General features: G+C 34.3%; 3 protein-coding genes and 1 non-coding gene across 8 annotated transcripts; 1 reads left to right on the top strand and 3 right to left on the bottom strand.

Annotated features, from left to right (window-relative positions):
* Positions 1–58: 58 nt before the first annotated feature.
* LOC109153249 (aspartyl protease AED3-like) lies at positions 59–1,658 on the bottom strand. Of its 2 annotated transcripts, none has more exons than XM_019301107.1 (2): positions 1,569–1,658; positions 59–1,504 (listed from the first exon to the last, which is right to left on the bottom strand). In XM_019301107.1, exons 1-2 carry the CDS (start codon positions 1,589–1,591, stop codon positions 181–183), a joined length of 1,347 nt encoding a protein of 448 aa, XP_019156652.1. In that variant the 5' UTR covers positions 1,592–1,658; the 3' UTR covers positions 59–180. The 2 variants fall into 2 exon arrangements, with proteins under 2 accessions (XP_019156652.1, XP_019156653.1); XM_019301108.1 differs by having other exon boundaries at positions 1,577–1,595.
* Positions 1,659–4,943: 3,285 nt separating this feature from the next.
* Positions 4,944–7,768, bottom strand: LOC109153210 (universal stress protein PHOS34). Its single transcript, XM_019301044.1, has 5 exons — positions 7,389–7,768; positions 7,188–7,291; positions 6,828–6,946; positions 5,852–5,942; positions 4,944–5,372 (listed from the first exon to the last, which is right to left on the bottom strand). Exons 1-4 carry the CDS (start codon positions 7,600–7,602, stop codon positions 5,864–5,866), a joined length of 516 nt encoding a protein of 171 aa, XP_019156589.1. The 5' UTR covers positions 7,603–7,768; the 3' UTR covers positions 4,944–5,372; positions 5,852–5,863.
* Positions 6,027–6,100, bottom strand: TRNAT-AGU. Its single transcript has one exon. It is a non-coding gene; the product is annotated as a tRNA-Thr (tRNA).
* Positions 7,769–12,868: 5,100 nt separating the features above from the next.
* LOC109153208 (ubiquitin carboxyl-terminal hydrolase 16-like) lies at positions 12,869–20,203 on the top strand. 4 transcript variants are annotated; one of them, XM_019301041.1, is made up of 12 exons: positions 12,869–13,657; positions 15,483–16,256; positions 16,287–16,842; positions 16,935–17,023; positions 17,442–17,527; positions 17,671–17,833; positions 17,908–18,028; positions 18,127–18,284; positions 18,674–18,758; positions 18,836–19,048; positions 19,279–19,340; positions 19,432–20,203. In XM_019301041.1, the coding sequence occupies exons 1-12, from the start codon at positions 13,263–13,265 to the stop codon at positions 19,907–19,909; spliced, it is 3,180 nt and encodes a 1,059-aa protein (XP_019156586.1). In that variant the 5' UTR covers positions 12,869–13,262; the 3' UTR covers positions 19,910–20,203. The 4 variants fall into 4 exon arrangements, with proteins under 4 accessions (XP_019156586.1, XP_019156585.1, XP_019156587.1 ...); XM_019301042.1 differs by having other exon boundaries at positions 12,870–13,657; positions 15,483–16,449; positions 16,483–16,842; XM_019301043.1 differs by having other exon boundaries at positions 12,872–13,657; positions 15,483–15,952; positions 16,205–16,842.
* Positions 20,204–25,865: the final 5,662 nt, after the last annotated feature.

Genomic DNA, 25,865 nt, shown 5'->3' with positions numbered 1-25,865 from the left:
CCCTATGAAAATTTAAAGAAAGAAAGAAAAATTAGAGAATTAGAGTAATCACAGCTTAACATGCCATTCTTATTAAACTGCAACAACTGTAACGTGGACACACAAATTAGGAGAAAAATAACGAGGCTAAAAGGGTTCACAGGGCATCATATTTGGATTTGGGATGACTGACTGTTAACATTAGTTACAATTTTCATGAGTAATCCCCAGGCGAGAGTTGACGGTATCGAACAAAACCCTAAGGTTCTGCTGCTGCAAATTGGCAATCACATTCAGCACAGAGTTGACATTATTTGGTGCCGCGGCCATGGCCAAGCAAGCCAAGTTCCCATAGCTAGTATGAATCAAGGTGTTCTCCATTGGAAGCACTAAATCCATTCCTTGAAAGTGGAAGGTGATGGGTGGTGCCATGAACTCCTTTGTCACTGCAAAGCATGTGTCAAATGCACCCAAGGAGCTGAATGGGCCCGTCACTTGTTTCCTGAACTCCTCCCGGATTGCCACGTACGCAGGTTCGACAAACCGGCTTATAACCGTGCCGGAATCAATGACGGTGCCGGCTCCGGTGGCTGGATCGAAAGTTAGGTGCTCTTGGGGAATATATACCCAAATTTTTCCCACACTGACACCGGTGAGGTTTACGTAGTATAAAGATGGACGGTGTGGGTTCTTGAGGAGTGGAGTGGTTCTTATGGTCTTGGGTTGACCCACCGGTCCAAGCCGGAGCGAACCGGAAAAATAGTACGATTTGAAACTGGGTAAACAGTATGAGAATACTCCCGAGTAAAGAGCTCCGGCTTGCGAGAGCAACGACATGGAGCCCCGCCCCAGGCCCAATAGCCCTTGGGGCGGGATTTTCGAGCCCGACACTGCATTGATGCACCCGAAAGCATAGTTCGGCACAACATCATTGCCCAGCCCGAGCGCATCACGTGACAACGCGGCCAAGAACGAGGAGTCTCCGCCGTAGGATTGGTTAAAGTTGCAAGCCCCCGACCCACCGGTGGGGCACGACATCCCATTCACCATACTGCATTCGGGCACGGAGCACTCGACCGACCCGAAAGTGGACGACGTGTTCGGGGCAAACACGGTTTCCGAGCACCCGACACACCCACTGCACGGAACCCACGCATTATCACTGCTAGTATCCAACACCATATACATGACCTGGCCCGGAGTCCCAATCCTAGCCCGAATAACATAGTTGCCAGTATTCAACACGTTCTGCCCCGAAGCAATGGGCACATTGGTCTTACCCTTGGGCTTTAGGGCCGTGAGGCTGGACAAGTAGGAGAGCCTCGCCGGGTCCTTAACGGCCATGTTCATGACAGTAGTGAGCCATGAAGAAGTAGGGTTGGGATTGTTGAAGGGTGAGCATTTGCCATAGATGTGCATAACAGAAAGCTCGGAATTAGCCTTGTTTGGAGCACAGAATTGAGTTGCAGAGGCTGTGTTTGAAAGAAGAGGAAGAAGAAATGGCAGAAAGAGTAAGGCAGCCATGGTAGCTGGGGCTGGACTTAGCCAAATCCCAGCACAGTTGGTTTAGATAGAACTAAGAATGTGTGTTGAGATGATGATGAGAATGCATGAAACAAGAGAGTTCTTAAATATATATATATATATACAAGGGGAAGAAGTGTTCCCTCACCCTCCATAAACCCAGAAATAATGTCTTTAGTGCAGTAGCTTATGTTGCAATTTTGTACTCCAATCTCGTGAACTTTTACAAGATGGATAAATAAATTACAAGATGTGTTTTAATTACTTATAATCCACCTAGAGTTATTAACTTTATTTGGATTATTGATTAGGGAGTATAGCTATATTATGGACTTTTCAGTCTTGATACGTAATTCTTGGTTGTATCTCTACAATTAGGGATTACTTACATCTCAACTCATAGATTTAGATATTTTTCAAAGCCAATCATCTCACATGGTGAATATATTTCTCAATTGGTTGTATCTCTACTAGTAAATCAGATTTTATAGTAAGAGCATCCCTAAATCCTAATAGCGGTTTATTATGAGATTTTTTTTGGGTAAGGTGGAGAATATGAGTGAGAAAAGTGAGTATGTTGTAGGATTGTGAGTTTTTTCTGGCCTTAAAAAAAGGTTGTTTATTATTATTATTATTATTATTATTATTATTATTATTATTATTATTATTTTCGGGGTAAGGTGGAGGGTAGGATTGTAGGAGTGAGAAAAGTGAGTATGTTGTAGGAGTGTGAGTTTTTTCTGGCCTTAAGTTGGAGGGTAGGAGTGAGAAAAGTGAGTATGTTGCAGGAGTGTGTGTTTTTTCTGGCCTTAAGGTGGAGGGTAGGAGTGAGAAACGTGACAGGTGCGTGTGGTGTCAAGATGGTCACAACTCTATGGCTCTCTACACCTTGCCTAACAGAGCATTTAGGAGGATGTAAATCTTACGGCAGAGATTTGAATCTTAGTCTTTTTTCTCAAATACTGTCTACTGAACTATTGCTCTAACTTTTACTAGTTATACTACATGATGTGTCATTAATAACTTATTCGATCGTTGAGTATATTATTATATTAACAAAACAATAATGAGGTGAATTTAAATTTATGAAATATAATGTATGTATCATGTATGTTTTTTGCAGTGCCACATAAATAAGATTAATTAGGATATGATTCATTATTATATTAGCATGTCTATTCAACATTTGGGTTCACGTGAGGATATTTGTGTTCAATTATTGGTATTGAATAATGCTGGTGGGACTTGGCCCCAAAAAAAAGTGAATCTGCAAGTCATAGTTTGATGCATAAAACAAGGAATGAGAAGAAAACAAAGACTGGGGAGTACAGATAAAACAGAGAAGCATTAATCTATCGAATAATAACCTGGGGTGTGGTTGAGTGGAAGAGACTTATTCACCCTTAATTAATGGTTAAGGGTTTGATCATTGGCTTTGGGAATGGAGCAGCTTTAAATCTCTAAGCCAGCTGTCCCATTAAAAAAAAGTGCCTACAATTCAGCGTGGGGATTAGTCACAAATAGGTCACTGAACGTAACATGAAAGTGTATTTAGGCCACTCACCAAACTAATCTTAAACCCGTGTAAATCGCGAGTCGCGCAATTAATCTACAAATCAAATCCTAGTCTTTATGTGCGTACAAAAATCCAATGCAGATTTTCCATCATTTTTTCCATACATATTTCCAGTGAAATTTTAACCCTAACACTCATACTGTAGCTTCCAATCATTGTTATTATTGATCCATTGTGTTGGTGTGTAATAATTGCTAATAAAATTAAAGTGATGTATTAATTAATTGATTAATATTGTAATTAAATTATATTGTTGTAAAATATATATAGTGTTTGGGACCTTTTATTCAAAGGTTTAGAAACAAGAAATATAGAGTTAATTACCGGAATGGTCGCTTGACTATTACAAAATTATTAATTTGGTTATTGACTATTTTTTTTGATCAATTAAGTTCTTCAACTTTAAAAATATTAACCAATTTGGTTCTCCGTTTATTTTGTTATTAAAAATTCGTTAATTCGGGACCAATTTAGTAATTTCACTATAGTCAATGGACCATTTTGATAAATAAATTTTCAGAAGAAATGGTACATGTGATGACCAAAATGGTTCATTGACTATAACAAAATTATCAATTTGGTTCCGAATTAACGGATGTCAATGTCAAAACAAACGGATGACCAAATTAATTAAGATTTTTAAAATTGAGGGACTTAATTGGTTAAAAAAAATAGTCAATGATCAAATCAATAATTTCGCTATAGTTAAAGGACCATTTTGGTAATTAACTCAGAAATATATTTATAAAAGAAGAAAGAATAAAGGATTTTTTTAAAAAAAATTTTTTAGAGGAAGAAAGAACAAAGGATAGAAGAAAATATGGTGTAATCCAACAGGGTAGCTCAAGTGGCAAATGAACTTATCGGGTGGACTTGGACCGTTAAACGGACAGAGAAAGACCGAGACACAGAAGAGAATATGGTGCAAGTTGTAATTTGTCGATAAGCAAGATGCACGGGATGCGGTCGGTCACGGGCTCGCAAAATGCAACGGATGAGATCAAAATTCAAAATTGTAATGTAAACAACTGCAATAATTACGCTTGTACTTTTCTGTCATTAAACATATACTGTAAACCTGCCTCCTCCTAATTGGCCGAACCGGAAAAACATGATTTTTTTATCATCATGAATTTGGTTTTTAATTTGCTAATATATTTTCGATGGAGTTCATAACACAATGTCTTCTTAGTGTAATTTACTTTTCATGTATGATTTACGAGTTATTATCAAGATTATAAAAATCGTTAAAATGCGTCAATTCGACACTTACATGGGGGAATTTAAATTCCCTTCTCATTTAATTCCCACCTAATTTCAAAGGTTACAAAATTCCCTTGTTTGGTTGAAAGGAATTGCAACTCCCTCATTTTCATGGAATTAAAATCTCATGTCATCCCCCTAGTATTTTAATTCCTGAGATTTTAAGAAAAAAAAAAAAAAGATAGTGATGAGTCAAAATTACCCCTCCCTTTTTTAACTTAAAATTAATGCCTAACAACAACAATGAATATTTTTAATTTTCTACTATTTATTCCCTTTCAATTCCCATGTATACTAAACATTGGAATTGAAATTCTCAGTAATTCTATTACTGTAAACTAAACACTAGAATTTAAATTTTCACTTTATTCTCAGTAATTCATCTCTCATAGAATTATAATTCCTTTCTCACGTAATTCCCCATCTCCGACTAAACGCCCTGTTAAGGTGCAGTTAGTTTGACACTTAAATTGTTGGTAACAAAAGATGACAAAATGCATGCATATGCGAATGTACGGCATTAATTGATTCCCATAATGCATGGCTGTCATTCCTGTCAATTCACAAAAAAATTAAAATATATTGTTGTGCAGAATGAAAGGACCACAAACTCCTCAAACACCATATTATTGATCTTAAAACTGACTCAAAGTTACCGGATCCCCAAAACCATGAATATATATGCTTCAGATACAAAGAATCCGATGAATGATCGATCATCATCTATCTGTAGTAACGCAGAAATTAAAGAATCTGCTTCAAATTTTCACCATCACACACCACACATCAAAAGTATATAAACCTCCTAGATATTTTCTTCCAAACTCATACAAAAACACTGCAAATAACAACAGAGTAACACTAACAGCCAATCATTGCATATTGCATATATATATGCCAATTCTTTTTGACAGCCGGGCTCGGGCTCGGGCTGAGGCACGAGGCGGACCAGCATGTTCGATCTTGACATAGCCACATAGGGTATTACCCTTCGCACAATCCAAACAAGACTAGAACTTGTGTTTGAAACCTAGGACGGAGAAGATTAAAATGTTATAAAATATATAGCAACAAGAGAAAGGGATCGGAGATGGAAATTAGACGATAAAAAATAATATGTAATTTAATGATTTCAATCAACGATTCAACATTTCATGTGAATCAACCAAAATAATAGAAAAAGAACAATGTGATCGAGCTATTAAGACTTGAAAAACTTGGAAGAATGGGGAGAAAAAAGAAAAAAAAAAAAAAAAGCCATCAAGATCTCCAAGGAACCTGTGACTAAGGCCTGAGGGTTGTCTATCCACAAGTATTATATATATTATTGCATAGACATATGTCTATAAATATTATTGATCGATACACTAACGTAACATTATATTGCCATGAATCCACACATTATGGTGTTATAATGAATTTAATAACCGGCCAATTAAGATGTGAAGCAGATGAGATCTGTGGAGAAAATTAAAGGAAAGCCTGAAAGAAAGAATACATTATACATACCCTGCCCTTTCATCACTGGGGATCTTTAACAATCATGACTGGGCATTGTGCACGGTTTGAACAATAGTTGCTCACACTTCCCAGAAACATCCTGTATGTATGTTTGAATTGAGGTGTCATGTGTTCAGTAGTAAAACAATCTGTAAGAACGGAAAATATGGAGGAAAATGTGTTTTGCTTTCATTGAGAGTCGAACTCAAGACCTCCCGCTTACTAAACGGGTGCTCTAACCAACTGAGCTATGAAAGCTACTTGTGTATTAAACTTTTCACTAATATTATATTCTTCTACTTTAAGTTCAACTCTAAAGCACAACCAGTCAACAACACACCTTGAAGAAGGTCAAAAATATACACCAAGGGAAGCAAGAATGAAAACCTATTCCAAATTTCCCAAAAAAGAATCATAATATCATGAATTGGTTAAGTATATAAAGCAAACAAATCACTTCAATCTGGTTGAATCTTAGCACAACAGTGCCCTAATTCCTTACAATAAAAAAATATTTGCAAACATTTTCTTTTACATTGATAAATATGCTAGGAATATCCTTTTTAAAGAATCCTTTTCATCAGTAGGTATCATGAAATATCTACTGTACTCAAAATTGATCACATAAATATTCACAAAAGTCGTTTCATTATTCATCACTTTTCTTTCCTTTCTGTGAAACAAGCCTCAATATCATTCAATATTGCAAGGAACAAAGGAGCAATTAAGTTAGTAATTTATTTTAGAGTTATCCCTTCTGGTTTAATATTAGCTTTACATCTACTAGCTAGCACAAGAGTACTGGAGAAACGAATTGTATTGAAACTCTGCAAAGCTAAAGATCAGAGGATTGACTCCCACTTCAATTATCTAATCTAAACAGATTACTAATCAACAATGGAATCAAATTCCAAATTGGATGAATTATCTAGACAGATCAATATCAATAATCAGCAATAGAATCAAATTTCAAGAGATCTTTTACCTTTTAATTGGACCAAATCCACGGTTTCCCATTACCAGTAAATCAGCATTAAATTTTTCAACAGCTTCACATATCTTCTCCTTTGGATCCCCAACAACCACTTCAGTCTTAACATCTACCTAGAAATAATAAACTCTCCCAATCAGGCAATAGCACAAAGAAATTAGTAGAAATCACAGCTCAAATTATTGGATGATAAACAAGTCAGTTCAATCTTGCACTTAGCTTGCCGGAAAAGAAAAGGACATTGAATCCGAATTTTGGAAGAATTTTGTTTATTCGAATTACTCACAGATGTAATTACATATATATATATGTGTGTGTGTGTGTGTGTGTGTACAAACGCATACGGATCCTTACATTCTTATCGGAGCAAATCTTCAGAGCATGATCGATGATAGCTTGAGAGATGCGATTTTGGTGCGCTTCAATCGCGGCGGAGAAAGCGGGAACCTCGAGATCACCTGGCAATCTCTAAGTATCAGTATAGTTGATCACGAAAATTAGACCAAAAAGTACCGAAAATCCAAATTCAATTAAAGCAAAGCAGCTTAGCTTAACTGGGTCCACCGAAAGGGATGGCGCCGGGTTTGATGCCGGCGCCGATTGACGGCGGAGATTGAACGTGAAGGATGACCAAGCAGCCGTTTTCCTCGGCGGCGGCGGAGGAGGAGGAGGACTGGAGCTTGAGGTTTGCTAGGGCCCACTTCAACGCGTTCATGCTCTCCTCGCTGCTATCGACGGCGACGATCACACACCGGAGTTTCTGTGCCATGGTGATATGATTGGACTGTCGTGATCGATCGAGTTTCACTGTCACGTTAACTTCTTTAGAATTCCAGATTTCGCTACGTCTACTTCAATCCAGCAATCAGTTTATCGTTCTGGCTTTGCAATCATTTTCACGACTAACAGTTCATATAGCTTGCAAGTTTGATCTTATCTGAAAGTTTGCAGAATATTTTTTTGAGTATATTTTGATTTTTTTTATAAATTTATAAAAAGTATTACATGTTGATTAAAATTTAAAAATTATTATAAGAGTGGGTCATATTAGTATTTTATTTTTTAATATACTAATATGATACCGGTCTACCGGGACGATGCACTAACAAGTATGCTTTGTTTATTGTAATAAATACATTCATACCTACTAATCTCATTTGCAGTAATATTTTACAAATTCATCAAAATTAAGTCGTTTTTACTAGGGAAAAACAAAAAAAAAAAAAAAAATATATATATATATATATATATATATATATATATATATATATATATATATATATATATATATTTTATAATAAGTATGGTGTGTATTGTATGTTGTTAAAATATTGTTTGTATGAATGTGTGAATTTAACACACATTTGAAAGTAAAAGGATGAGATGTCGTGGGTTTTTTTTAAAAAAAAAAAAATATTTTAAAACTTATAAGAGAGTGTGATAAGATTAGTCTCGATGATCCTAATGAGTTGGTTGAAAAAATATGTCACAAGACAAAAAATACTCCATAGAAGAATCATATTTGGAACAATAGTAATCAATCATTTGTGTATTTTTCTTTTATCTTTCAATACAAACATGTACATACATTTCTACAAGTCTTCATGCTCATCTTGATATGCCTGCATATTCATCTATCATTATTCTATGGACTATATTTTGTATACTGTAAAATAATGTACATTCAGTATAAAAATAATATATTTTTAGTATAGTAAAAGTGTACATTGTATTAACAAGATATACATTATTTATGTACTGAATGTATATTATATTGTATAATGTACATTCAATACACAAATAACGTACATTTAGTATATTAAAAATGTACTTTTTGTTATGGTTCATACAGCACTGTGTGGACCACGGTCCACATAATAATTTGCCCATATTCATTGCCTACTCATTTTGATTCAAAATATAAATGCACTTCGTTGGCAATTTATATCGTGTGCAATGTGCGCCCTGATGCAAAACGACACTTTTTTTTTTTTTTTTTTTTTGAAAATTTCACTTTTCCCTGTTTACTGTTAGCTTGTTAAAAAAAAAAATTCATGTTTTGAAAATGTACATAATTGTATACTAAAATGTACATAATTGTATATGAGAATGTACATAAACTTTTAATTGTTAAAAAAAAATCGTGTGTTCGAATGTACATAATTGTATAAAATAATGTACATAATTGTATACCAGAATGTACATAATTGTATAACATAACGTACATAATTATATAACATAATACACATACACTATGTCGCGTCGACTCCCCACACAACTTATCAAAACGACGTCATTTTGAGACGCGCGGAAGGAGGTTGACCGTTGACGTGATTATGTGTATTTGTTTATATCATTATGTGTATTTATTTATACAATTATGTGTATTTTTTTATACAGTTATGTGTATATGTTTATACAATTATGTGTATTTATTTATACAATTATATGTATTTGTTTATACAATTATGTAAAACGATGTCGTTTTGCATCAAGTCGCACAATGCATGCGTGCCCTGGTGCACGATATAAATTGCCATAACGATTGCACTTCACTTAATATTAACACAAAGAGCAAATATTAATTTTGGTCCCATGAGTTAGCATGTGGTTTGGGCCATAGCCCACTCCAATATTACATGGACTCCGTGGTTGGGTGTAGCAGGCCATTGGCCCTGCCATTAGGCCCAGTCCTAGTTTTTATTTTTATTTTTAAAAAAAAAATGTCAAAAATTTAGACTTAATTGGATGGTAATTGAAATAAAATTGACATGAGAATTGAAATCTATTTTTAAATGAAAATGAATAATTTGTATTCTTTAGTCACGACTATGGTGTAATTGTGTAAATTTATTATTTTAATTAATTTTGAGTGTAAATTTTTTAGATATAGAAGAAGATAATTGCTAACTACGATGCCATCCAATCAGTGTAAAAGTCTCCTATGAATTAAGGGAGTGTTTGGTTGGATGAAATTTAGTTGTAATTGAATTGTAATTCAATTAAAGCTTCAATTACAGTGTTTGGTTGGAGGGAATTGCAATTATCTCCTTTTGTTGAATTGTAATTGATGGGGTAACCCCATGAATTACAATTCAATGCTTTTGGGAAAGGAAAAAGGGTAAGAAATGACAAAAATATCCTTGTTGATTGTCATTATTATTATTATTACACAATGATATTTTAGTCTTTATATCACATTTTTCATTCTCACCCCTAATAATTCTATTCTTCCATACCAAATAATGTAATTTGAATTCCTATATTATTCCTACTTTATTCTTTTCCCATCGAATTACAATTTTCTTTTTCCTAATTCCTTCCTCCCAATCAAACAACCCATAAGGGATTAAATTTACACTACATTTTGACTACAAATGTCTAGAATCTAGTGAAAGGTAAATAAAATTTTGTATTTTTCAAGTCACAAAGACAAATTTGCAGTTACAATAGTTTAACCAATTTAGTTAAGGTTGCTTTAAAAGATTTAGGCTATGGCTCTGTTTGGCAGAGCTTATTTAGGAGTTTATAGTTTATTTTAAGCTACTAATAAGCTATAAGCTCTGTTTGGTAATGTTTCCAAAATAAACTCCTAGCTTAAAGTAAGAGCTTATTTTGGAACGCTACAATAGGTAGCGTTTCAAAATAAGCTCCTAACTTCCTTAACTTTTTTTCCATCTTTATCCTTATTATTTTAAAGAAATGACATAATTTACCCTTCCCAATTGAAATCCTTTTCTCTTCTCCTTTATCCGCAATTTTCACCGCAAATATTATTATTATTATTATTATTATTATTATTATTATTATTATTATTATTATTATTATTATTATTATTATTATTAATATTATGAGATTTGCAACAATATTGCTACTTTATTATGAGATGCTATATCATGATTATGCTAATAGCTTTATTTCAAAATGGTTAATTTTTTTTTTAAAGAAAAAATGTTAAATTTTAATATGTAAACAAACTAATTTAAATTTTATGAAGATGTCATTTTTAGTCTTTTTACATTTATCAGCTTATCAAAAAGCTAATATTACCAAACACTTTCAATCATAACAGTTAGCTTAACAACTCTTCAGTTTTCAGGTCCGAGCTTATAGCTTTTCAGCTTTCAGCTCCTTTTCAGCTTTCAGCTTCTAGCTTATAGCTTTTCAGCTAGGTTTTCCAAACAGAGCCTATGTTTGGCATAACTTATTTATGAGCTATATATTTTAAGCTACTAATAAAATATAAGCTTTGTTTGGTAGTGTTCCCAAAAAAAACTCGTAGCTTAAAATAAGAGCTTATTTTGGAATGCTCCCTTAGGTTCAAAATAATATATTAGCTTCCTAACTTTTTTTTTTCCATCTTTGTTTTTATTATTTTACAGAAATAACATCATTTATACTTCTTAATTAAAACTCTTTTCTCTTCTCCTTTACTTTCACCGCAATTATTATTATTATTATTATTATTATTATTATTATTATTATTATTATTATTATTATTATTATATGAAGGAGATTCACAACAATATTGTTATTTCATTATGGAATGCTAGATCATGATTATACTAATAGTTTTTTTGTCTTTTTACCTTTATCAACTTATCAAAAAGTTAATTTTATCAAACACTTTCAAACATAACAGCTAGCTTAACAACTCTTCAATTTTTAGCTCTTGGCTTATAGTTTTTCAGCTTTCAACTCCTTTTCAGCTTTCATCTACCTTTTCAGCTACGATTGCCAAACATAGCCTTAGAGCATATTTGGTTTATATATTAGGTCACGAATGGAATAACATTTATAGGAATAGAGACATATTTCATCATTTGTTTTTGAAATTTTTGTTCATGGAATAGGATAGCTCATTCAACATTTCTGCGAATAAACCTATTTCATTGTTTGTTTTTGATTTTTTTGTTTATAGAATAGGATAGCTCATTCAAGGAATGGGCTATTACATTTGCAGGTGATTGGTAATAAGAGGGAAGGATCAAGATTTTTGTTCTTGCAAGCTTAATTTACTAGTTCAGTAAGTAATATTTGAGAGAAGAGATTAAGGGTGTGTTTGGTTCGCACATAGGAATCAGAATTGGTATCAAATATTTGGTAATAGACTAATGGTAATGAGTTTTGGTGAAAGTAAATTAACATGTTTGGTAGTAGGGTGGAATGTGAATGGTTACTAATAGTAGTGCTTGAGAATGAATAAGGGAATGAAACCCTTATTTTATTTGGGTATGAGTTTTTCAATTGATGGAGTATTCGAAACCCATAGTAGTGTTCTAAAAACTTAGAGTCGGTATATCATAGACCGCGGTGCACAAAAACGGCGCCGTTTCTTTAAGTAAAAAAACGACCCGCCGTTATAGTTAACGGAGTCCGCTTGTTTGGTGTATTCAACACCAACTGACACTACAGTATATCTAAACCGACACTGCAGTTATATCAAAATGATACTGTAGTTATAGTGAAATGAAACTGCAGTGTATATAAAATGAAACTGAATAACATTTCACATATTTGAATGTATATTGTACAATGAAACTGTAATTATATCAAAATGATCATGTAGTTGTGTTTTAATGAAACTATAGTGTATGTAAAATAAAATTAAATAACATTTTCACATATTTGAGTCTATAAATATCGAATGAAACTATAGTTATATCGAAATGAAACTGTAGTTGTGTTTGAACTGAAACTGCAGTGTATACAAAATGACACTGAATAACAGGGTTACTTTTTGCAAAAAGGTGCGAAACGGCAGAAAACAAACACCGTTTCTTTTCATTTAAAAAAAAGAACGCGCGGTGCATAATTGATCATGCAGCGTGATGCATGATATAATTTGCCAAAAATCTATCAACTAAACAAAAACAATCACTTTCATACACATTCCTATGTGCAAAACCACCAACCAAATACACCCTAAGATTCGGTAGAAGAAATAGTAAGGAATATAGGAATTCCTTTCCCCCGACAATGGACTCCGTATATCGCTCTCACACTCCAACAGATTAATTTACGGTACGAAATACTTTAATCCATTTCCTCCCCGGAGGCTAATTAGTTAATTAACGAATTTATTCTAACTAATCACTTTCTCTCTGTAAAATCTTCCCTAAATTCTCGATCTGAAAGATCATGGGGGTCAGGTATCAGAATCTCCATTTCTCCTTATAGCATCATCGCCAAGCGTCACCTCTTTCTCTGCTTAACATTATACATTTTTCCCTGTAAAAGCATAGCACTTCCTCGTGTATATGGGACGCGATCGCCGGTGAGTTTGATCTCGCCGTTCTGATTCTACTGAATTTGCGTTTGAGTTTTTGCTTTTTTTCCGATTGGAGAAAGGTGCAAATTGTAATCTATGACTTTGGAAGAACGGGGGGTGGGATGTGATCCAGCTGTGGTGTTGAGTAGTTTGTGTAAATGCTCGTGGGAGGAGATCTAGTTTTTTTCTTTCGCGCGGCGGCGGCGGTGTTTGTGGTGCTCTTAGGGCCGGTGGTTGGGGTTGTGGTGCGTCGTAAATGGCGGCGCGTTGTGGCCAGGAGGGATGAGATTAATCGGCTTTTGGTTTTGGCCTCCGAGGAGGCTGCTAAGGCTGAGCTCGAGGCGGCTGCCGAGTACACCTCCGGGTTTAGTTATGGCTATAGCTACGGCTCTGTGTTAGAGGAGGAGCTTCCGGCTAGTGCTCCGACGACTGTCCCTGTATTGGCTTCCGCTTCGTCCCCAGTGCAGGTTACTCGGCAATTGCCGTACCAGTGCGCGTTGTGCTTTTCCCCGGCGTCTGCAAAGTGTTCACGGTGTAAAGCAGTTCGATATTGGTATGGCTATTCTGAAACCTATCCCGTAAAACTGATGATTTTTTTTTTTTTTTTTTTTTTTTTGTTAGTGGTTTTATGGACACAAGCTAATGTCAGAATTGGCGATTTGAATTGAGGATTTTGCAATATTTAAGTTGTGCGCTTTGAAATTGGATTAGTCTTTAGATCATATGTTAAGCTGGCATGAAATCAAATGGAAGTGTGACTTTGGCAATAGATCCTTTATTAGTGGTAAGCTAAGAACCTTACCAATCTGAAACCAAACCACTGCTTTCTGTTTCGGTTTGGGTTGTTCAATTTGAGTCGTTTTCCATTTCAATTTTGGTTTGTTCGGTTTGGATGCCTACCAGTAATTTTGATGATTGTTGTGACAAAATTCTGATCCATTACTTTGGATTTAATTGTTGATCATGATTTAAGTTCCAAAAATAACAATCCATGGGAAAAGGGAAAAAAGCACTGGGAATGTTACATTATAATTACATTTCTCTATTACATGAGACTGTGTGCTCAGATACTAGTGTTTAATACTTTAATAATATAAAAGTTGCAGATATTTGTTGCTATAGGTGATAGGTTAACTTCTGATGTGACATTTGGTTTGTACACTTGTTTATCTATTGTAACTCCGTAGTAATTTTGTAGCTATAAAAAAGAGTTTGTAGTTATTTGTTGCCATGAATGATTGATTTACTTGTGTTGTAATAGCTTGTTTCTATGGAAGGAATCTTGAAAATCACAGGCTAGATAGTTAACCAAACAAGGACATAGAGACTATCTATTATCGAACCACATATCGTGCAATATTCTCTAGCTTCAGCTAGTCAGTTGGTTTATCAGGCAGCATGTTTATTGTGGGCATAGAGATTGGAGTGTGTGTGTGTTTTTTTTTTCAAAATAAATTTGCAAACCATAAATTTTATTGAATAAAATCAAGCATTACAAAGGCAAGAACAGGGAGCTTGCCTCCTATTTGAAAGCAAATGTATCTAGTAGTGGGAGACTGGGAGATTGAGTGGCCTTATCATAAAAAGAACTTTTAGATCTCTATTTTAGTTATGAAAGGTTGGGGTCTTGGTTCGTTTAACATGACTTGACTCAAATTGTTTACAATTCAATTGTCTATGTGTATTAAAAGCACTATCAAATAATAAAAGACAAATTGGGCTATAATGCACATGGGCCAAACCACACTAAAAAATTGAATCCAACCAATTAGCTAGTCTAACTCATGGCCTTATAACCCATATGTTTTCTCTTATTTTATCTAAGTGGTACTCTTAACAACAATGTTTACTTTCTAAAGATTTGTGTTTTTTTTTTTTTTTTTCCTAATATATAATTGGCTTTATAATAAGGTTTACCAGACAGTAAAGCAAGAAAACATCAATATACTAGGGCTGCTGGGTTTTATTTTCTTATTAATAGGTCATTAACAATTAATGGATGCAGCTGAATTCATTTCTCTAAGTCATAACATTATTATTGAAAGCTGTATGCCGTATGCGCAAGTTTTGAAGCAGGTTAAAACAGTAGTATTAATTCATGGAATTGGTTGCACATAGATGTCCAACATGTATTTTGCTCCTATAGTCCTATTACTGTAAATTATTTAAATGGATTAATTGTTGAAAGAATTTAATTTGAATTGAAGATGCTGCCACTACTATGATGCTGGATACCATTTAGACAATGTTTACTTTCTAAAGATTTGTGTTTTTTAATCCTCTTATGGTAACAATTAGTACATTTTTGTGTTCATATTGCTGCATTGCTTTCTGTTGTGTTTGTATTATTATGCTTACGTTTAGACCAAATGTTTCAGTTCTGGCAAATGTCAAATCATCCACTGGAGGCAGGGTCACAAAGATAAGTGCCATCTGGTTCTCAACTGCAATCATCAGAGTAGTGATGAAACTTGTCACTCAAAGGCGTTTAAGCAAAATGCAAATGAAAGTTTTGCTAATGGTATTGAGGATGAAGGCGCACAGTCTCCCTTACCAATTAATGTCTCTGCAGAGCCTGTTTTATCAAAATCCAGTATGTCTGGCATATCAAATGGGATGGATGCCATGGAAGGAAATCATCTAACTGATGAAACAACCTCAAATTCAGATTCTGACTTTTCGGTTTGTTCAATTTCCACCACCACATCAAGTAAATCTAGTACATCTGTCAGTGATTCAGATGATTCTGTTCAGACTCAAACTTGTCAGCCCAACATGGAACAATGTAAGCTACCTTCTTTGGAGCAGCCCACCCTGATCAGGTCTATTAATGCTGTTTCTACTTCAAGTAGATCTAGTCATATAAAGCCTGGATCTGAAGATATAAAGTCAAGTTCATCAGGTTCAAGAATATCAAGTATTGGCTCTGGTGAGTCTTCATCTTTGGGGCATAATTCATCCTCTTGTGGCTTTTGGGAAGGAGCGGCTAATTATGGCTTATCTAAAATGTATGTAGCAAAGGATGTTCCCCATCCTAGTCCCAAAGAGAGTGTTGACATCAATATGTCAGGTTCTCGGTCATCTCCGTACCATTCTTCAGAAATAACTAAAGCTGCCTTTCCTGATGTGGATGAGCAATCCTGCCAAGCACAATCAATAAATTTGGATGGTCCTGGATCAAAAATATCAAAAGTAAGGAAACAAAATGATTCAGCTGGACTGTTGCAAATTAAAGATACTATGGAGTTCAGAAGGTCATCACCTTTGAAGCCTGAAACACCTACCAAAACTGAAATCAATTACCCCAATGAAAAATGTACTTTGAATTCTATGGAAACTAGTCATCCCTTGTTTACTGCTTCACATGCTTGCCCAATGCTGCATTTAGCGAGTAACAGCACATTAAAGGTGAATGGCTTGCTGAGAGAGTCAAATGGTGGTATTGAAGGCATAAACAATATCTCACATACTCCAAAAGCCCTACAGGTTGAATCTCTCCCTGCAACAGCTTATTTTGGTCATCCATCTTCCAGCATTGAAAGTCATGAGTTTAGAAGTATGAAGTCCATAAAGAATGACAGCACACAGCAGGTTACTGCTCACTCATCAGAGTGTGGAAATGATTCACAAAATTGTAAAATAGGCTTGGAGGTTATTGACCAATTAAAAAATTTGAAGTTGCCACCCTGTAATTCCTTAGGAGCCTGGAGTGAAATTGCAGGAAGATACAATGGCAAGGTAGAGTTTTATGCTTTCCTCTACATTTTATTATTATATGCACAAAATCCCAGATGTAAAGCATTTTTTTTTTAATTATGCCATTTTTACAGGGTATATTTCCATATGAGTTGTTTGTAAAGCTTTACGATTGGAGCAAGGTTGAACTGCATCCATTTGGCCTCTCAAATTGTGGGAATAGGTATGCTGAGCTCTGCATGTGGATTTGGTTATCAGCTGCTTAGATTCTCCATAAAACACTTAACAAATTATGAAATTGCACATTGGGCTCTTCTAATTCTACTTCATATGATCTTATAGAAACATCAGTCAGTATCTTATTTGTGATTTTACTCTCTTATCTACTTCACTGGTTTCTATGTTCATCCAGGAATGCACATGATTGACCATACACTCACTAAAATATATTGTATCTTAATTTAATATCAATTTGCAGCAGCAAATTTTTGCACTATGGATGCTTACTCTGTTTTGTATTTGTACAAGCCTATGCTCCCTGTCTAACCCTCCAATATAATGTTTTTGATAACTGGTCAATGATTTATTATGTTCTCTACATTCTTGCTCCCAAACATTTAACAACTTTTAACATGGTGCAGCTGTTATGCTAATGCTGTCCTCCAGTGCTTGGCATTTACTCCGCCTCTCACTGCTTATTTTCTTCAAGGACTTCATTCAAAAGGATGTAAGTTTCTGGTCAATGGTCTTTTTTTAGGGTGATTGATTATCAATTTTCACTCGTGAAAATAAATTATCAGCTTTCGGTTGTATCTTCTTGTAACTCCTCCTTCCCTCCTTTTTCTCTCTTCCTGGTCTATTATATGTTAGGCAGGAAGGAAGGATGGTGCTTCACCTGTGAATTAGAGAGTTTAGTTCTAAAAGCAAAGGAGGGAAATTCTCCACTCTCCCCAATCCGAATAGTTTCCCATTTGGAGAACATTGGGAGCAATCTTGGTAATGGGCAAGAAGAAGATGCTCATGAGTTTCTCAGGTAAAAATGGCTCTTAATTTTTTGAGGGCGTGGCATTTGCTTTCTGATGATATTGACAATGATTGCTATTACAGGTATGTCATTGACACCATGCAATCTGTTTGCTTGAAGGAAGTAGGAGTCACTGTATCAGGATCTTTGGAAGAGGAAACAACTCTAATTGGGCTTACATTTGGAGGCTGTCTCCGCTCAAAGGTAATTCTTAGTCTTTTTGGAGTTGACAGATGTTTCAAAATCTGGCATATCAAGCACAATTCCCTTTTTATAATATTATTCACTAATTTAATTGGCAGATTGAGTGCATGAGGTGTGGAGGCAAATCTGAGAAGCATGAAAGAATGATGGACCTTATAGTTGAGATATATGGAGATGTTGTAACTCTGGAAGAGGCTCTAAAACAATTCTCACGCACTGAGGTGTTAGATGGTGAAAACAAGTACCACTGCAGCAGGTAGTCAAGACTGATTTACATCAATATCTATTATATGCATTTACATCATAGAACACAATTCAGGTTTTTATTTATTTATTTTAATTTTTAATTTTTAATTTTAATTTTTTTTTTTTTTCTGAGTGGTACATCACTTTGCAAATTAGAAACTCTTTTAATACTTCCATCTGTTACCTTTTTCACTAACAGCAATTTTAACTTCACAAATCACTGTATGGTGCAACTATGGTTTCTTTAAGTAATTGCCAAGATCTTTTGTTGGTTGTTCCTGAAAATATGTGCTCACGGTTCTCTTAAGACTTAATTTTAACCTAGTTGGCTTGTTTAGTAGGATTTTGTTTGCTATGAAAAGGCTAGAAAGAAGAATAATTTTGCATTATTTTAATCAGATGCAAATCCTATGAAAAGGCTAGAAAGAAGATGAAAGTGCTGGAGGCCCCTAATGTCCTTACTATTACCTTGAAGAGATATCAGGTAAACTCCCTTGAATCAGCTGTTTCTTTTTATTCTCTCTGTATTTAGTGCATGCTCAATTTTAAATTGTAAAACAGTCAGGTAAATTTGGCAAGCTGAATAAGCCGGTAACATTTCCTGAAATTCTGAATTTGGCCCCATACATGAGTGGAACGAGCGACAAGTCACCAATTTACCAGCTCTATGGAGTTATAGTTCATTTGGATGTTATGAATGCTGCATTTTCTGGTCACTACATTTGTTATGTGAAGAATTTTCAAAACAAGTGGTTCAGAGTTGATGACAGCACGGTATGTTATTATGTTCCTCTTTAAAGCATCAAAATTAGTGCATTTGTCATCCTAATTTCACTTTATATTGCACTTCTTAAAATTGTTTTGTTATGTAATTTATGGATTTTTATCTTTCATTTCTATGCTGAATGGTCTTCCTTTTCTGCTCTGAGCGTGCTATATCGAAATATTCCAAGACCAGCTTCACTAAACTCATTGATATTTCTGGCTTTGAAATATGGTTCTAGGTAAAAGCTGTTAAACTTGAAAGTGTCTTGTCAGAGAGGGCATACATACTTCTCTATGCTAGGTAAATCATTTTAATTTTTTGTTTTTTCCCCGAGCTGAAGCATTCATTTCTTTTTGATTGAATTTATACCCGGCATGATTTTGTCATCTAGGTGCTCTCCACGGGCCACAAGATCCATAAAGAAGTTGTCAATTCCCCATGATGCAAGGAGATTAAAACATCTGAACCGTAAACCTAGATCTGAGATGAGTTCTTGGGATATTTTTGAAGGTGATGACTATCTGAGTGACGACAATTCATCATCTCTTTTTTCTGAGGTTGGTACTTCTAGTTCGAGCACAGACAGTAGCCACAGGGATTCTGTAAGCATTGACGACTATTTTGAAATATCTGGCGACCCTGGAGGCTTTTGGAGAAATTCTTCAGATTCCGACGCATCTTCCTCATCCTCTCCTTCTCCCTTGTATTCAAGGCATTCACAGCATGCTGACATGGAGACGACTGGATATTCTTCTCAAAATGCAGAACCAACAGCGAATGGTCAGGGCGGCTTTTGGGCAGGAATAACCCGGAGCAGAGATCTTGGGAGTTCTGAAAACAAAGGGAAGTGTTCCTTTCTCCCATCTTAACTTGACTAAACATTATAAGTAGCCATAGTATTAAGGCGACAAGAACCCATAGACTTTAGCATAGGATAACCCTTAACTGACAGCCTAGTATGACAAAAGCTTGGGTATTCTAGGCAAGAAATAAAGAGCTGGAGAGAGGTGGGGTTAGGAAGTGGCTGTATATTTATACCCTTTGCCATAGTTTCATCACTTTCTTCCCCTTGTAGTAGTAACTCTCTAACATTGTAATATGGATGGTTGTCCTTCAATTCCTATCAAATAAATATATAGTTGGCCGCCCTTGTCGAATTGTTATATTGATGTATACCCTCTAAGGCGGAACGTTGAACTGTTTTTCCTTCTACATTCCACCTTAGAGAGTATGCATCTCGCAGGGATTCAACTTTTTAGGAGAAGAGTATGTATCTCGCAGTTTGTACTTTGCAGGATTCACTATTTCTGCGTAAAGTCTGTTTTGAGTGTGCGTGAGATTGGACTTGAGAGAAGAGATAAGAACAAGTCTTTTGTAAGACTGTCTCACTATAAGACGTGTAATACTTTTTATAAGTGTATAGAAAAGTATTATATTTTAACTTAAAAAAAATTTACACGAGACGGTCTTACATAAGAGAGATAATGTTCAGTCTACTTGTGCATAGGTGAGTGCATTGGAAAAATTATTATATGTTGGATTGCCTATTTGCCTCTGTTAAATTCCACTTGTGTAAAAACAAGAAAATATTCGATATTTAAACGACATTATGATTTATGAAGTTTCTGTGGATGGAGATGACATAAATAATCTTTCTATTATTCACCTTTTGTCTCTTATATGACATGGCAAATATTATAGTATAATGGGTAATGAATGCATATAGGTCCTCTTTTAAACCCATTAATAATATAGAATTGTTTGTCGTTTTCATTTTATACTTTGGATAGAGAAATATTCGATTTTTAACTAATTCGGAGGAACTGTTATCAAATTGCTTGTGATGGATTTTAGGGTTTAGTTAATTTGGAGTATTAGTTTTAGTATGCATAAGTCACAATAATATGTAGTTATGTATAACTAGTAAATATTATTAACATGATGAGAACTGAATAAATTGTATTGAATGTAAATCATCATCAAGAGTACAGAAAATGAGAATATATACAAGGAAGAGTCACATGATTACTGGGATAAGAAGTTATAAACTGACTCAAATACATAGAGTCTTAATAAAGGTGATAGTATAATTAGAAGACTCTCTCAAAATTCTAAGCATTATATAATCATCAAATTAAGGGTTTTCAAGTGATGCCTTATATCTCAAAAATCTAGTGTCATATAATAATTCAGGGTTTTTAAGTGATGCCTCATATGTTATGTTGCAGTGGCAGTTCCATCACTTCCATGTGCGATGTCATTGATGGTATTTAATGTTGTTACCATTCGCATGCAATTAAATATGGGTTTCTAAGTTAGGACCACTGTTTTTGTAAGTAGGGATAACAATTGGGCGGGTGCAAGGAATAGGATTGGGGGATTACCCCATCCTTGTTCCTACGGGATTTATTGGAGATGGGAATTTTCCTTCTTGATTTTTTAATACAAATTCTTTATACATGTCCCGGTTTTTTTAGTATATACTATAAAATAATATATTGTTTAACTTATACAATTAATTTACAAATTTATATATATTTAAATATTCAATTAGCCTAACATCCAATTATCTTTAAAATATTAAATAATACTTAAAGATTCAAATTGTTCAAATGTAAGTCCTAGCCAAAATATTTGTGTTCAAAATTTCAAATATCCAAACATAACTTCAAAAAAAATAAAATCCAAATAATTCATATATAAATATTAGTATATTACATATAATTATGTAAATATAATATAGAGTTAATTTCATTTTTTGTTCTTAGATTAATAGGTGTTGGTATACTTTTAGGACCAACATGGATGTTTTGGAAAAAAAAAAAAAGACTAAAAATGGAATGATACATATAAATCTAGGACCAAAAAAATGTCTTAACACTTAAAACTGAATATATCAAAATGCTTTTGTATTTAATGTTATTTAAATAGTTTTGTTGACTGAGGATAAAAAAATAATCATGCCACCATAATACTAGAATCAAATATGAATGCTTTAAAAAAAAAAGTAAAAATGAACTGAATTTATAAATCTAAGATCAAAAATAAAATTAACTCTATAATATATATGTATTTTAGGAATTCAGGATCAGGGTTGGACAAGAATTGAATTTCTCCATTTAATTGGATTGAATTGTCATCCTTATCTGCAAGTTTATTAGATTTGACCTATTGAATTAGGCTATCATCATCCAATATTTCATCAACTTGAAATTGAAATTCCGATCGGTTCCCTATTCTATTTATGGCTTTAATTTCACTTTATGGGTTGTATGAATCTACTTGTCATGTGAACACTACCTTCACAAAATAAATTTGCATGCAACTTGTAACAATCACGTCCAAAATTTCAGATGAAGTTTCCCCACATTAAATAAGTTTGATTTTGAAGTAGGGCTTTACTAATTATCATGTAATAAAAGATAAATAATCACGAATTCGACTTTTGTCAATACATTCTTAGTCAAGTTTGTCGCACAGAATTTTAATAGTATGATTTAATTTATTTGTCTTGATGTGATTGCTTGTTATTATAAAAGACTGAAATTTATCTTATACTCTGAGATAGTGGTTGTAATTTTTTATTTTTTATTTTTTATTTGTTGGGTTAAAAAAAAGTCAAATGACACTAGGTGTGGGTTTGGTAAAAATAAGGAAATGGGGTTAGTCCCTAGTGGGAGACCAATTCAACCAAATCAGACCAAACCCAGCCACTTGTAATCCAACGCACAATAATGGTCCCTTCATCTCATTGTCAATAAGAAAATTAATGAGGAGCAACCATTTCTACTTCTCCCCATCCAAATGGCCCACCATAAGAATCCACACGGCATTTGAAATGATGTAAATCACGATAACTCAATGACTCAACAGACAGAATTAAATATCGGTGCGCACAAAGAACACACCATGGAGTCATTGTAATTTGCTCTTTGGGGTCGTAATTAATTTCATGAGTTAATACCATCTGAGATCCTTCGAATATAGTGGTTTTGTCACGTTTAGTTCTAAACCTTCAAATTGACCATCTGTACTCCTTCAACTTTCAAATTTTAACTAACCATGGTCTTTCCAAGAAGATCACAACTAGTTAAATTTCAAAATTTGAAGGATCATAAGTAGTTAACTTGGACCACAAATGATTAAATTTGAAAGTCGAAGAACCACTGATCAATTTGAAAATTTAGGACTTAATATGACACAAAATTACTATATTTGAAGGATCTCAGATGGTATTAAGTATCACATGGACTCTGTTTTTGTCTCTACTTGACTAAGCAAAGCCCTATTGGCCACAAAGGGCCCACCCCAAGGAACAGGTAGACCTGCAATGTCCAACTTTGAACTCACAATCTCCCCTTTAATCTCGCAAATTAGTGAACCCATTAAGCATGGTGGCCGGCGGTTTTAATGAAGTACGTAAGACATTAATTAATTAAATTAATTGATTCAAACCAAAGTCAAACGTTGTAATCATAATATGTTGTCGTATATGATACATTTGATAATATATTTATATTTATATTATCCCAACCTAATCATTCTCTTTGATTTCTTAGTACAAATATAATAATGATGGATTAACTGTCTTAATCGGGATAACGTTTCTTAATTAATTAGCTTACGACATTTGGGGTTGGTAATTACTCTTTACTCCCAAGCATGCCGCCCTTTTTTGTTTTGTGGTAAATGTACCCAAATAAAAATAATTTAGGCAGACAAATACATCAATGTACTATCAAGGACTTTGTGGTCCACTGGTATCCGATTGTTTTTTCTATGTGAAAAGTTTTGGGTTTAAGTTTTTAGTGTAGACATTGTTCATCTAACATCATAAATTTAAATATGGTCCATCTAAGCAATTATACTCTTAATTGTAAATCGACTATAAGTTAGTACATTGGTCTATTTGACCCTTCTGCCAATTTTTTACATTAGCTTCCATCTTTAACAGGAAGTTTGGTGGGAGAAAATTATAATTCGATTCACACATAATTCTGAAGGTTCTTTCGTTTGCCAATTTAACAAAATTAAAATTCCATCATTTTCATGGAATTAGAATCTCATGCCCCTTAGTATTTCAATTTAATGGATTTTAAGAAAAAATAAATAAATTTGAAACAAAATTACTCATTTTTTTAAACCTAAAATTGATGTTTGGTCTCTCTTTCGATTAGCGTGTCTTCTTCTTCTACTCTCAATGGAGAACATCAATCAATAAACCAACCTCAATAAAATATGTTTTTTTCAAAACTCCATTATCTATATTATTCCTTTCATTATGCAATTCTAAAGTTTATTTACAACGTATTACATAAATTTTCAAAAGCAAAATTTGAATTTGGTCAGATAATAATAATAATAATAATAATAATAATAATGAGTATTATGTACTTTATATTACTTATCCACTTTCGATTCCCGGCCATGTATACTAAACATTGAAATTGATCAAATTTTCAGTAATTCTATTCATGCAAACCAAACATTTCAATTACCACTTTATTCCCACATTTTTCATCTTTCATAGAATTGTAATTCCTTTCCCACTTAATTTTCTCCTTTCAACCAAACGCCTCAAAAGAGGATATTATGAGTATTCTTTGTAGGAAGTGGTCCCTTTTTTTTTTTTTTTCCCTAATGTCATATCAATATAAAGATTAATAAGTAGGTAGAGTGAATGATATTTTATGAGAAGGTACCTAGCTTGGGGTTGCATGTGGTTGAGGAGTCTTCGAGAGTGTTTGTTTTTTCTTGAGTACACGGTTAATTATTAGTGAATGCATTCTCATGTTTGTTCAGTGTAAGTCCAATATTTGTAAGAATTACTCTGTATAAAAATTGTCATGTTTTTCGTCCCTTTTTTCTCTAATTTCCCTCCATTGATAAGTCAAGATGGATGGATGAGATTATTCTACATTTTCAAGTTTGTTTAGTGGAAAATTATAAGAGATTAGAATGAATCTCCTAACAAGATAAAGTGGAATGTTTTTATAGTTTATACTAATTAAACCCCTAAACCGTCCTGTGAGAAAAGGGCGGGAAGTTGTAACCACCAAAGACCGCACCCCACGTTGTACGCACCGTACCAGCTGAACACCAAAACACCCGGCTAAGGCGGCCAAACGCTAAGCTCAGCCCCAGCGGCCTAGCGCGGGGCTCTACCCAAGCAGCAAGCGTTGAGCTCGAGTGAGACAGGGCTCGGCCACGCTTGGACTAGCCAGGCTCGGTCGAGGCTGGACTCAACCAAGTCAAGATCGGTCGGGCTCGATTCCGAAACCCCACAACTGATTGGATCCGATTTCTTTTGAGTTTATTCACACTAGATCTATTTGTAATATATATCCATCACCTAACGTTCTCCACAAGATCGAAATTAAGGTTTTAATTATTTTGAAAATGTGAACAATTAATTTAAAATTGTAATCAAACCATAGGCTTCTCTAGGTGGAGCTAATTAAGACAACTTTGGCGTCGAAAAGGTTTCCGTTTTCCTCAAATGGGAAGTAGGGTAGCTAGCAAGCATTCATAGACAAATGAATCTGCTTTTATTTTCCACTTTGTACAACTTCCCTTGCCGACTTGCGCCTCCATCGTTGATTTTCTCAAAGGATGTCGTTCCATGATTAGAATTTAGGACGTGTGTTTGAAAATTCAGAAAATGATTTTTAAATATTATTTTTTGAGTTTTCAGTGTTTGGCTAGAGGAGAAAAATAGGAGTCAATTGAAAAATAGGAGTGTGGTCAATAGAAAATGGCAAAAGGATCAAATAGACCTATGTACTAACATTGATTGTTCATCGGGATAATCAACATAATCTGGAA

This window comes from Ipomoea nil, unplaced genomic scaffold, assembly GCF_001879475.1.
Source record: "Ipomoea nil cultivar Tokyo-kokei standard unplaced genomic scaffold, Asagao_1.1 scaffold2480, whole genome shotgun sequence".
Taxonomy (NCBI): domain Eukaryota; kingdom Viridiplantae; phylum Streptophyta; class Magnoliopsida; order Solanales; family Convolvulaceae; genus Ipomoea; species Ipomoea nil.
The sequence above is the reverse complement of the archived record's forward strand: the minus strand, read 5'-3'. Positions and strand labels throughout refer to the sequence as shown.